This window comes from Archocentrus centrarchus, chromosome 24, assembly GCF_007364275.1.
Source record: "Archocentrus centrarchus isolate MPI-CPG fArcCen1 chromosome 24, fArcCen1, whole genome shotgun sequence".
Lineage (NCBI taxonomy): Eukaryota > Metazoa > Chordata > Actinopteri > Cichliformes > Cichlidae > Archocentrus > Archocentrus centrarchus.
The window spans coordinates 19,513,987-19,527,115 of NC_044369.1; the positions used below are offsets into that span (position 1 = coordinate 19,513,987).

A 13,129-nucleotide genomic window follows, 5' to 3' on the forward strand; every position below is an offset into this window, starting at 1 on the left:
CAGCACCATCTAGTGGAGAAACCCGCACAGGGACGTTCTCAGGAGCTTGGCAACCTGCAGAGTTGTTTTAGGCTGTGGAAAGGAAAAAACATATCAGTTTATTTATGTTTATTAAAAAATCGGAAACGTAATGAGCTACTTTGCTGCTTAACTGTCTAATTGTTTGTATGCACGCGGAGTAAATACCCAAGTTTAACAACGCGCACGGCCACGAGTTGAGCTGCAAGCGTCTGTCACGCGCGAGACGCGAGAACCAATTCCCGCATGCGCAATGTGCTCTGGCTTCTCTGCTTCCAGGAGATTGGGAGAAGATGCGGCTGAGCGGCCGGCACGGACCGACTGCTTAACGGGCCAGTCTTAGTCATAGATTTTCATTTGCCTTTCTTTTTTAGTTTCTTGCCAAATTTGCTGTTTGATGTCGAACTGGAAGCGGAGCGGCGAATGAATTGATACGCTGTAAAGGTAGAAGAAGAAGAAGAGAAAGAAGAAGAGCGAAAGAGTAAGGAAAGGAGTTTGGCATCATATTGCACCGGATGTCATTATACGCTTTTAAATATCGAGGACGTAAGTAACAGCACCTTTCTTAAATGTTGTGTGGGTTTTAAGTATTATTATAATGGGCTTTTGTGTTTATTGAGTCCTTTTGAGTGTGTTAAACATGAAAACTGTCAGTTTTGAGCGTTACTTTGAAGTTCATTAGAGAGGGGTCCAGCCTTTTGTCTACCAGAAATCATTTATTCACACACGATGGAGACTCTTTGAGTCTTAGAGCTACTAATAATTATAATATCCGGCCTCCGCAGCTTTCAGCTACCACCTGTTACCACTATTATAATAAAGCTCACTAGAGTTAATTATTTGTTGGACCCCTTTTAAAATAAATAGGGCAATCTGTTTATTGTTTTTATTCTCATTATTGCAATAATGAGAATAAAACTGCAATACCAGTGCTGTGCAGTGTGCACGTTGTATTCTCTCTCTTTTTTTTTTCGGCATGTCATAGCACATGTAGAGATGACCATCCAACAGGCTGTCAAATGGTTGGGCATTTGTTCTTAGGCCTACATCTAAGCTCGTTGATCAATTGAATTTAAGCCTCTTGAGCGGTCAGAGCGAAACCTGCTGACACATGCGCTCCAGTCTTATTGTTCGTGCACAAACCCGGTTAACCCTCTCTTATCTGATTTCCCTCCGCGGCCCTCTGCGGCTAAACTAAACCCTGACTGGATGTGTTATTATTCTGAAGTCCTGCAACAGTGTCCATCCTGCAGATTAAGTCGTCCTTACAACCCAAGAGCAACGCTGCGCTCAACACTGAGCGTTTTCCTTCCACTGAACATTCATTGGTGGACAGTAGTTACTGTACATTTAGCAATTAATTATTTAAAGGGCAGCTAATCTGACGCATCGGATTAATTATAGATTAATATAGAGACACCTGCTCTCAGCTCTCAAGTGGATAAAAAGGCTTTGTTATGTAATGCTGTCTAATCAATGGGACAAATCAATTTCTGCATTATTACTGTCTTATACGTGTCTGTTTTTTATTTGTATGCCCATGTGTTACCCAGTAAACCCCATCCACGTTCCTGTAGTTATGTATAACTGTTGGGGCTGGCCAACAATCATAAGAATCGATGGAGAGTGCATTAATTTCCTCTGGAGAGTTTGTTGTAAAGAGGTGACCGATGTGCACCTTCGATGGAGAAAAGAGTGGAAATGAAAAACTTCACTAGGCATTTATTTTTAGCTGCTTGAGTTATGTATTACACATCAACATGATAATGCCAGTACTAAAGGCTTTGACTCCAGGAGCTGCTTTAAACATGAAATGTTTGAGTTTAGTCCAGACATCACTTACCTATGTAGTTTAAGCAAAGTACATATATTATACACTAAATGCCAGCACGAGTAACTCTAACTGATTTTGACATTCTGCCTCTCTCGCTCTCCACCACAGTGTAATCTATACCAAAGGCAGAGCCATGGAGGCTGTAACACATCTTGTGAATGACACTGTAGAGTTTTACAAATGGAGCCTTACTATAGCAGGTAAGCTGGGATCTCTCATTTGAAAACCACAGTTTGTTCAACAGTGGCTGCATAATCCTAATAGTGGATACAATGTCCCTTGTTTTAATCGTCATGCATTCATTTGTAATGTATAGATTTTCTTGCTTGTACGTAGTACACGGAGTGCACAGAAAACTACCAAAGTAAACATACTTGACGCGTGGCAAGTGTGGTTACATGTCTGCATGTGTGTATTTTCATATATTAGCATTGATGTTAAAGAGGAATTACATAAATAAATTTGGCAGGTTATATTTGAAGCAGGAAGTGTGTTTTTACCTTGTACTCACATCCTCTGTGCTGTCCCTTTTGTTGATGTTTTCTATAAATGTGAGTAGAAGAAAAGTAAAACCTGCAAAAAATAAACTAAAAATTATCATAATGCTAAACTATAGCTTGTACAGCCTATGTCCTAAATAAAACACTTGTTTCACACAAAAATACCAAGAGATTAATGAAGATTGTGAGGGTTTGTGGATGAAATTTATAACATGAGCTTAATAATGTTTCTGTTGGATGCATCTTAACTTCTACATCTGTACCTTGCATTGTTTTCCACCATTAACATGAACTGTAACCCTTTACCCATCAGACAAGAGGGTGGAGAAGTGGCCGATGATGTCCTCTCCCTTACCTACTCTGGCTATCAGCTGCCTGTACTTGATCTTCCTGTGGGCGGGACCTAGATACATGCAAGATCGCCAGCCCTATACACTCAGGAAGACCCTCATAGTCTACAACTTCAGCATGGTGGTTCTCAACTTTTACATCGCGAAAGAGGTTAGTGTCACTGTAGTCTTTGAAGGACAGATGATAGTTTAAAGATGAGGTACTAGATCTTGAAAAGACCCTCTTGGCAGAAACTAAACTGAAAATGCCGTATTTGATAAGCAAACTTACAAGCAAACATACTAAAAAACTTTACAAAGCACTATGTATTTTATAAATGCATACCTTGTAGCTCATTAAAGAAATTATGACACAAACTCTGTAGCTCTGTAGCTCTTATTAGTGAATTCATCATCTGGCTTTAAAGATTGTAGAAAACAGAAGTCTTACAACAAAATTTCATCCCTTTGCCAATAGAGAGAAGCTATTTCAACGTAATCTTACTGCTCTAATAACATCTGTCTTCACAAGTCAGAAGCGGCTGCAATATTTTGTAGCTATCTCTTCCTTTTTATATCAGCAAGAATGCAAACATAACATGTTTGCAGTGAAGCCCCCAACATTTGTCTCTGCAGGCACTATACCAAGCTGACCAAATGACAACATTTTGATCCCCTCAAAGTTTTCAAAACTCTGACCTGAGGAAGTTCAAAGTAGCTTCACTGATCGCCTCATTTCTCTTGTACTTACATCATGTGCATTGAACTACTTTTACCCTCTACTGGAGGAGAAGCTGCATGGCACTCAATAAGCTTACTGTGGAACAAATAAATAAATATTTAATTTGTTGTGTCATAGATCCACTCGATTAGAAGCTTAAGATGTAGGAGAAAATAGATTTTTAATACGTATTTTTTTAATCCGTCTAAAATCTATGTGACTATAAATGACTACAACTAAGGCATCATATTTAGCAATTTACATTACCAGAGTCCTGCATTCCACACATGGCAGTGCATCTACTAAACATATCTGATTCTGAAAGACACAGAAGAGAGGATATTCATGTGAATTATAGGTGCACATAATGTCTTTTACTAATTTGACCTTTTTGAGCCAGATTAGTATCTGCTTACCTTGTTATTATAATTTGAAATAAATTGCAGGTCTTGCTCTCTCTGCTGTTAGTGTTTTAACACTGCTTTCATGAAAAAGGGGTAATTGGACAGGAATGACTTGCATTTGCTGCAGTGCTTGTTGCTCTCGCCAGATCACAGGCAGGAAATGTGTACTGTTCTGCTCTCATCCTTGTTCTGTCTTTGTGGTTTGTGTCCTCTCATCAGCTCCTACTAGGCTCCAGAGCAGCCGGGTACAGCTACCTCTGTCAGCCTGTCAACTACTCGAATGATGTCAATGAAGTCAGGGTAGGTTCCCTCCCACACACACACATACTGCCTTTGAGATGTATGTGTGTGGTAGGTTCCCTCCCACACACATACATCTCAAAGGTAGTATATGAACATCCAGTGCACAAAATTAACCTCTGAACCGGATATTTTTGGAAAAAATATTAATCTAACATTGATTTTTAAATTTTTACTAATCCCTTGTAAAGCAGTGGGGCTGCAGTATTGACATGTATCCACTGCTGATTAAGGAAGATCTCCATTTCTTTAATTCAATTCACTTCAATTGTATTTATATAGCTCCAAATCACAACAGTTACCTCAGGGCACTTTATATGCCTACAATACAGAGAAAACCCAACAATCAAAACAACCTTCTATGAGCAAGCACATACTTATAGTATAGTTTAATATACATATATCACTGTGAGCATGAAGGAGAGCAAGGGCTGAGAGATACGCTATAACGCTACTGATTTCAGCACAAAGAGGCTTTGGCCCTACACTCAGAGGGGCGGGACCAGTCAGTCTCACCACCCTTAAGCTCCGCCCCATCTCCACCTTTAGGCCTTGCTATTTCATGATGGCCTTACTAAGGGATAAAAGAGGCCACAACAAGATGGCTTAGAGAGCAACCTTGTGTACTGTGTGCGTGTGTGTCACAGGCATGTGTACTGTAACAGAGTTAAATAGGAAAACATACAGAGAGAATTTGTCATTCGGTTTTAATATAATGGGATTACTTAGAGCAAAGAATCTACAGAATATTTGGTTTTCTGATCTCTCCACAGCCCATCAGTTGTTACTGGTGATCAATCAGTTCATTTTTCCTTTATCTAAAGATTGTCTACTACACTGCTCCAAAAAATTAAAGTAACACTTTGAAAAACATATCAGCTCTCAAAGGGAAATAAAAACATGTTGGATATCCATACTGACTGTTAGGAATGAAAGGCTGCCGCATCATTTGATAGAAATGAAAATGATCAACCTATCAATTCCTTCATCCTCCAAGATGGAACCCAGAACCCACTGGACCAGCGTAGGATTTCATCCTAATACCAAGGGTGCCCTTGCCTAGCCTGTAGAAGTCTGTGTGACCCTGCATGGATATGCTGCCCCCAGACCATCACTGACCCATCACCAAAGTGGTCATGTTGAATGATGTTACAGGCAGCATAACGTTCTCCACGACTTCTCCAAATCGTTTCACATCTGTCACGTGTTCAGGGTAAACCTGCTCTCATCTGTGAAAAGCACAGGGCACCAGTGGTGGACCTGCTGAGTCTGTTATTCTAGGGCAAATGCCAGTAAGACTCCACGGTGCCAAGCAGTGAGCACAGGGTTCAATAGAGGATGTCGGGCCCTCAGGCCACCCTCATAAAGTCTGTTTTTAATCATATGGTCAGAGACTTTCACACCAGGGGCCTGCTGGAGGTCATTTTACTAGCGCTCTAGCGATACTCATCCTGTTCCTTCTTGTACAAAGGAGCAGACACCGGTCCTGCTGATAGATTAAGGACCTTCTACAGCCCTGTCCAGCTCCTCTAGGAGCGCTGGACAGGGCTGTAGAAGGTCCTCCTGTAGAAACTGCCTGTCTCCTGGAATCTTCTCCATGCTCTTGAGACTGTGCTGGGAGATGCAGCAAACTTTCTGGCAATGATATTGCCAGAAAACAGAAGTCTTACAACAAAATTTCATCCCTTTGCCAATAGGCAAATAGGTGTGTGTGTGTGATTATGGTATTGATGTGCCATCCTGGAGAAGCTGGACTATCTGTGCAAACTCTGTAGGGTCCACGTATCACCCCATGTAGTGACACTGACCTTAGCCAAATGCAAAGCTAGTAAAAAAAAAAAAAAAAAACACTGTCAGAAAATATTAGGAGGAGAAAAAATGTCATTGGCCTCCACCTGTAAAACTTTTGCTGTTTTAGGGGTTGTCTCATTGTTGCCCCATTAGTGCACCTATTGTCCAATTCATTAACACTAAAGTAGATGAAATAGATTAACAATCCCCTCTGCTACTTAACTGATCAATATCCCAGATATTTTACTGAATTAATGCTATGCTCTCATTAAAAAGTGTTCCTTTAATTTTTTTGAGCAGTATATCTGTACAAAGGAAACAAGGATGTCAGGCTAAGAATTTGTCTCGTTTATTTGTGTACTGAGAATACCAATACAGTTAGAGTTCACCAGTAAAGAAATATAAATATATATTGTACCAATAACGCTAAATATATGATCATATATGTTGTGTTATTTTATGAGTGATATTTATGTATTATTCCATCTACAGTCACCCTTGGTTCAGTTTACAGCTATCTTAGGCCCATGTAATCATTAAAACAGTCCTTTGCAGAAGAGTTGTTACTATTTCATTTTGCAGGAAAAGAATAAGAGGTTGTAAAGAGATGACTATGACCTAAATAGGACCTTTTTGCCCCGTTTTATTTCTTTAGATAGCCTCAGCTCTTTGGTGGTACTACGTCTCCAAAGGAGTGGAGTTCTTGGATACAGTCTTTTTCATACTGAGGAAGAAGTTCAATCAAGTCAGCTTCCTCCACGTCTACCATCATTGCACCATGTTCATCCTCTGGTGGATTGGAATCAAATGGGTCCCCGGTGGACAATGTGAGTCAAAGGATCAGACTAGAGCTTGTCTTTGTACTTGGAACTGGAAATGATAGCTATTTAGTAATAATAATAATAATACATCCACTATTACCTCTGATATAAATGTAACGCTTTTCACAGCATTTTTTGGTGCAACCATCAACTCTTCCATCCATGTCCTCATGTACGGGTACTATGGCCTGGCAGCCTTGGGACCTCAGATGCAGAAGTACCTCTGGTGGAAGAAATACCTCACCATTATCCAGATGGTGAGTGGTACTTTTAGGGATGCAAAATATATTAAATAACATGAATTTATTGGCTGTAAAAGTTTAGCCAGTAATTTGTACGCTAACATGGTGTGATTGGTGGCTATTACTCTCAGTCTCTTGCTTTCTCTCTCTCTCTCTCTCTCTCTCTCTCTCTCTCTCTCTCTTTACTCGAGATGATTGCATGGAGAAAGAAACACACTTAAGGTTTCACTTACCTCAAAGTGCTAATCACAACAGTGGTTATTATCCATAGAGCCACTGATCTGCTGGTATATGAAGCACCTATATTCAGTTTATGCCTGTTGCAGAACAGGAACATAATAAACTTGTAAAAAAAAAAAAAAAAAGCAGAGATGTCAACAACACTGAGTTTGCCACAGTCATCTCACTGTCCTAAAACATAATACCCTTTATACATAGAGCTAGTAAAGAATTGCTTTAAATGTTTTAAAAATAAGCACTAAATATATTTTATTTAAATAACTATATCTGAATTTGTTGAACTCTTACAGACTTAATTAGACCTCTCCACCAGCAATGAGTCTCTTTAACTCAGCTACATTTATTATTGCAAATAGGTTGACAGTGAATTATTGTATTCTTTATTCTAAAGATGGGGACTAATAAGGAATAATAATCTCATATTAGAAAATCTTTAAAAACTGAAATAATATATTACATTTTTGCAATTGAAAGATTAATGTTATTGGTTATTGTATCAATATGAATCACATTACTTTATAGCGTAATCTTCCAATATAGTGATAATATGCTTCTCAAAAATAAATGTTATTAGCATTGATTATACTTGTAGGGGCTCCATGGTGTGGTAGTCAGCACAATATCCTAACATGAGAAGGATTCCTGGTTTGAGACGGAGACACAAACCCATTCTGGGTTCTGGTCCAGGCCTGGATAAATGGGAGGGCTGCATCAGAGAGGGCATCCAAACGTGCCACATCAGATATGCAGATCCATTCACAGTGGTGACCCACTGGGAATAAGGGAGCAACCAGAAGTACCTTTAGCACTGATTATACTGAGAAAGACAAATAAGACATACTCAGGCTGCAGTGTTAAGCAGTTAATGTGCCAGTGCTTAGTAATTTGTTCATTTCTGTCTGTTTCAGTGATAATTCCTATAAAAAAGCTTTTAAATGGGTAGTACTCTATAAATTAAAAAATTCTCAGGATACAGAGTTTTGTGTTGAATGTGACTGCTTCAGTAACATTTGTTGCTGTAACAACATCTTTTTATTATTTCGTCAACAGATCCAGTTCCACGTAACCATCGGCCACGCCGGCCACTCCCTCTACAGCGGCTGTCCATTCCCCTGCTGGATGCAGTGGGCCCTGATTGGCTACGCTGTCACATTCATCATCCTCTTCGCCAACTTCTACTACCACGCTTACCGACGCAAGCCTGCCTCTTTGCGGAAAGGAGGGAAGCCCATCACAAATGGCTCCTCCATGGTGACTAATGGTCATAGCAAATTGGAGGAGGAGGAGGAAGAGGAGGAGGAGGAGGAAGAGGACAACGGAAAGAGGCAAAAGAAAGGAAGGGCAAAAAGGGATTAAAGAAGGAAAAAGGGGCTTGCTTTGCGATAAAGCGGACAGTTGTTTTGTACGGGCCAGAGAAGAAAGGAGGGGAGGGTAGGGATAAACAGAGAGTTCAAACCAGATGATCATCCCTGCAAATTAAGTGGATGGATGTGATTTGGGACCAACTTGATGAGGTGAATGGGTAGCAGTGTGTATTCATGGGTGTGTCTGTAAATGGTTCTGGTTTTGAGAGGACGAGTGTCGGATGTCTCCATAACAGTGTTTTGTTTTGTTTTGTTTTTTGTAATCAAGATAAGAAAAATGCTGTTCATGTAGGCCTCCCCGCTCCTCTGTCCAGCTCTGTTTTGGACCATATTAGGACCAAAATATAAAAGGGACTGCAACCTGCTCAGCATCCACTTACTTGCAACCAGAATTCACCTCCAACTTTTGTACTCTGGAGTCCAGCACTGTTTTAAAGCTTAATAGTGTTTAATATGCTAATTTATTTTTTAGTGCTCTAAAAGAGTTTTAATTAATTTAACAGTTAAATTAAATTTCTTTTTGGTTGGGGAGGGGGGGGGGTAATCAATGTTTACAAATATTTAGTTGAGCTAAACATGGTTAGCAAAAAAAATAAATAAATAAATCTCTACAAAACACTCACATATGCCATCAGCTGTATTTACCTATTTTGCAGTCACCGGCTCCATCTACCAGACAACATGTAACGCACTTCACATTTTATCGTCATTTCAGACTTATATACCTGTGCTGCATTTACAGAGTGATACACTGTTTTCTTTATGTTCTTTGTGGATTAAAAAGCTGTTTTTAAACACTTTGTGGGGGGAGGGTGAAATTAGTTTTTTTATAGAGTCAATGCTAATTTATGATTATCTTTGTTATAACACACTTTTGTGAGGGTCCTCATGATTTAATTCTTTTTGCTGTGCAATGTAGCTGATGTGCAAGAATAAGAGATTGATGTACAGCTCAGTATTGTCTCACTGCCACGTAGGACTGAAGGGGAAACTCGTCTTGAAAAGAGCTTTTTCTTAAGGAAAAGAATCGTCTTATTAAAACAAAGGTGACACAGCTTTCCCTGGCTGCACATGTAACTGAAATAAAGACAGTGTCAGTATCCCATAGGCTGTGTTTGTGTGTCTCTGTGTTAGTTTTAGTGTGAGCGTTTGTGCATTTAGCTGCAAATCATGTACTAAACACCTAGAAGCTAGATTAAACCCATTAATCTCAGCCTGAAGTTTTCCCATCCTCCATCCTCCAATTTTCACCCTCTGCCCTACTTACTTCATCTCTCCTGTTTCTATCTGTAGGATGGAAAGGTGTGAGTGTGAGAGAGAGAGGCAGAGGTAGGGCGTGTGTTTGGCCTGCCCAGACAGATCTGCCCTAATCTTTGGGGGCAAATTGGCTTTAGCTCCAAAAGAGCTTATTTCCACGTCACTCCATAGGTTACTCAGGAAAGCAGGTCACTGAAAGAGAAGCCTTCACTAATCTGCCACCAGGTTGCTACTGTAACTCTCAAACTGTATTTTAATATTTGGCCTTGAAATGTAGTTAAGTTAGTGTGAACGACTATAGTACACGGACTTAACACCTTAAAAATATTTTACTTAAATAGCAAATTTAGTGACCTGATTCATGACTACCATTCTCATCACCCTTATGTTCTTCCCATACACTCACCATGAATTTCTTGTAACAAGCAAACTACAACCCAGTCTTCTTTCGCCACATTGTGAGTCACTAATGGCATCTATTCAATTATTTAGGCCCTATCATTTTCCTTGTCTATGCCTTTTCCTGTCCCGCAGACTCCGCTGATGCTCATGCTATAATTCATGACAACATGTCTGAAAAATCAATTGCATTTTTTTTTGCATCCTTTTTTGTGTTTTTTTCCATGTTTTCCTTACATACTTTTCCCACATTCCTAGCCCTCCATCCTAGTGCATATGCACTGCTTTAAACTCCTTTCTTATTGTTGTATACCAGTGGCTATTTTTATATTTTTTCCACTGATGGCATCAGGATGGAGGGGGAAGGAGGTAGAAGAGCATAGATGTGAATGATAGATTGGGTAAGATGAGTGAGAGGCGGTGTATTTGTCCTCCTCAGGGACACAGAAGGATCTAAGCCAGGGACTAATAGGATTGCAGAAGGGCCAAGGCTTTTCTATCAAAGGCATTTAGCGCAGGACACTATAACCTGCAAACCTGCTGCTGCAGAAAGGCGCAAAAACATATATGCATATGCGTATAATGGACCACTATGTCAACATTTTGATGTGGAACTTAAAGTAACAAGCTAAGCACAGACAATAGAAGCTATGTCCAGCATACTGACCCAAAAGGGCCAGTATGCTGGAGGGTGAAGGGTCAGTTTTCCGGATGAGGGTTAAATCCATGCAAACCTGGCCTGTCTCTCACTCATCTCATTAGCAATTATATGACTAAGGAGCTCCTCGTAGTTGAACAGAGAGTGGAAACAGTCAGTGTTTTACTGGCAATCTCCCCGTCTCTGTGAGACAGATTACCCTCAGCGCTTCCGCAGAGGCAGTTTTGTGTATGTAGAGCACCCTCTATTGGGCCACAGTTATATTTCTTGATTACTTGGAGGTGGGATGAGCCCAGTAATACAAACCTGTTTCCAAAAAGAAGTTGGCACCATGTGTAAAAATGTAAATAAAATTGAAGATAATAATGTGCAACTAAGACTCCAAAATTAATGTAAGAGAAAACACACATCTGATGGAGCATCTCACAACCAGTGACTAACTCAGTACCCTCACTGGATATACAGCGGGTACGGAAAGTATTCAGACCCCTTTAAATTTTTCACTCTTTGTTTCATTGCAGGGATTTGCTAAAATCAAAAAAGTTCATTTTATTTCTCATTAATGTTCACTCAGCTCCCCATCTTGACAAAAAAAACAAAAAAAAACAAACAGAAATCTAGAAAGTTTTGCAAATTTATTAAAAAAGAAAAACTGAAATATCACATGGTCATAAGTATTCACACCCTTTGCTGTGACACTCATATTTAACTCACATGATGTCCATTTCTTCTAATCTTCCTTGAGATGGTTCTACTCCTTCATTGGAGTCCAGGTATGTTTAATTAAACTGATTGGACTTGATTAGGAAAGGCACACACCTGTCTACATAAGACCTCACAGTGCATGTCAGAGCAAATGAGAATCATGAGGTCGAAGGAACTGCCCAAGGAGCTCAGAGACAGAATTGTGGCACAGATCTGGCCGAGGTTACAAAAGAATTTCTGCAGCACTCAAGGTTCCTAAGAGCAGAGTGGCCTCCATAATCCTTAAATGGAAGAAGTTTGGGACGACCAGAACTCTTCCTAGGACTGGCCGTCCAGCCAGACTGAGCAATCGTGGGAGAAGAGCCTTGGTGAGAGAGAAGAAGAACCCAAAGATCACTGTGTCTGAGCTCCAGAGATGCAGTAGGGAGATGGGAGAAAGTTCCACAAAGTCAACTATCACTGCAGCCCTCCACCAGTTGGGGCCCAACGGAAGCCTCTCCTCAGTGCAAGACATATGAAAACCCACAGAGTTTGCCAGAAAACACATGAAGGACTCCCAGACTATGAGAAATAAGATTCTCTGGTCTGATGCAGGGTTATAATAGTTTTGGATTTTACATTATAGTTTAGTTTTAGTTAGTTTTTACTTTTTTTTTCTCTTATTCAGTTAGTTTTAATTAGTTTTCAGAGTGGTTTTGCTCATTTTTATTTTTGGTTTCATGCTTAGTTTTAGTTAGTTTCAGTTAGTTTCAGTATTAGTTTTAGTATTTTCATACCTGATCAGGTGCAAGATTCAAGGCGCAAAAGTGACTATTGTGTAATGAAAACTTGACAAAAGATACAGTTTAAAGAAATATAGTCAACAACCAACTGTTCACAAGACATGCTAAATTTGTGTAATATTAAGGACACACATGAGCATAATCAGAGAGAAACAAAGAAAAACATGAACTCCCAAACTCAATAAATTCTACAATAAACTCCACAATAAACTTCAGCATCAGTGCAGTAGATTAATAACGCCTACATGTGGTGTTAAACAAAAACAAACTCTTTGAAGGAGTCAAAGCTCAAATCCATCTGCATCCTGATGTTCTCACCACCTGAAGCTGCTTCTGTTTAGGAGCTAGCTTGGTTAGATGCTCGCTAATTAAACCTGCAGGGTCTTTGCGGCTTCTGTACACAACCTACAGAAGTTGCCGACCTCATGTCCGCATTTATGCTTGTGTAGCTGGATTGTGTGTGTTAATTACCTTGTGGTCGTGTGCAGGTGTTTGTACTCAAAGAACCTCCATACGGGACTCGGCAGACCGCAGCCATTACTTTGCGGACCAGCGCGGTGAGCGCACGCACATGCGCACTCACCCAGTTGTCCTGTGGCGCTCCCAGCTTAAACTCGGAGAGCGGAAACAATGATTTCATATCAATCCACAAGGCTTAAAAAAAACCCAAAAAAACAAGTAAATGAAAGTCAGTTTATCGATAATTTCAGTTAGTTTTAGTTAGTTTTGTAAACTCACAATTCAGTTTTAATTAGTTATCGTTT

General features: G+C 39.9%; 1 protein-coding gene across 1 annotated transcript; it reads left to right on the top strand.

Moving 5' to 3' along the window:
* Window positions 1-285: 285 nt before the first annotated feature.
* Window positions 286-9,671, top strand: LOC115773918 (elongation of very long chain fatty acids protein 4-like). The gene is made up of 7 exons (XM_030720848.1): window positions 286-564; window positions 1,961-2,052; window positions 2,666-2,853; window positions 4,026-4,106; window positions 6,553-6,724; window positions 6,848-6,975; window positions 8,251-9,671. Exons 2-7 carry the CDS (start codon window positions 1,986-1,988, stop codon window positions 8,554-8,556), a joined length of 942 nt encoding a protein of 313 aa, XP_030576708.1. The 5' UTR covers window positions 286-564; window positions 1,961-1,985; the 3' UTR covers window positions 8,557-9,671.
* Window positions 9,672-13,129: the final 3,458 nt, after the last annotated feature.

What these genes read in the sequence shown, in the direction of transcription:
- LOC115773918 (XM_030720848.1), top strand. Translation starts at nt 1,986, where the DNA reads ATGGAGGCTGTAACACATCTTGTGAATGACACTGTAGAGTTTTACAAA. An exon ending in ATGGAGCCTTACTATAGCAG is followed by an intron (nt 2,053 to 2,665) that starts GTAAGCTGGGAT and finishes TTTACCCATCAG; the next exon opens with ACAAGAGGGTGGAGAAGTGG. An exon ending in ATGGGTCCCCGGTGGACAAT is followed by an intron (nt 6,725 to 6,847) that starts GTGAGTCAAAGG and finishes CGCTTTTCACAG; the next exon opens with CATTTTTTGGTGCAACCATC.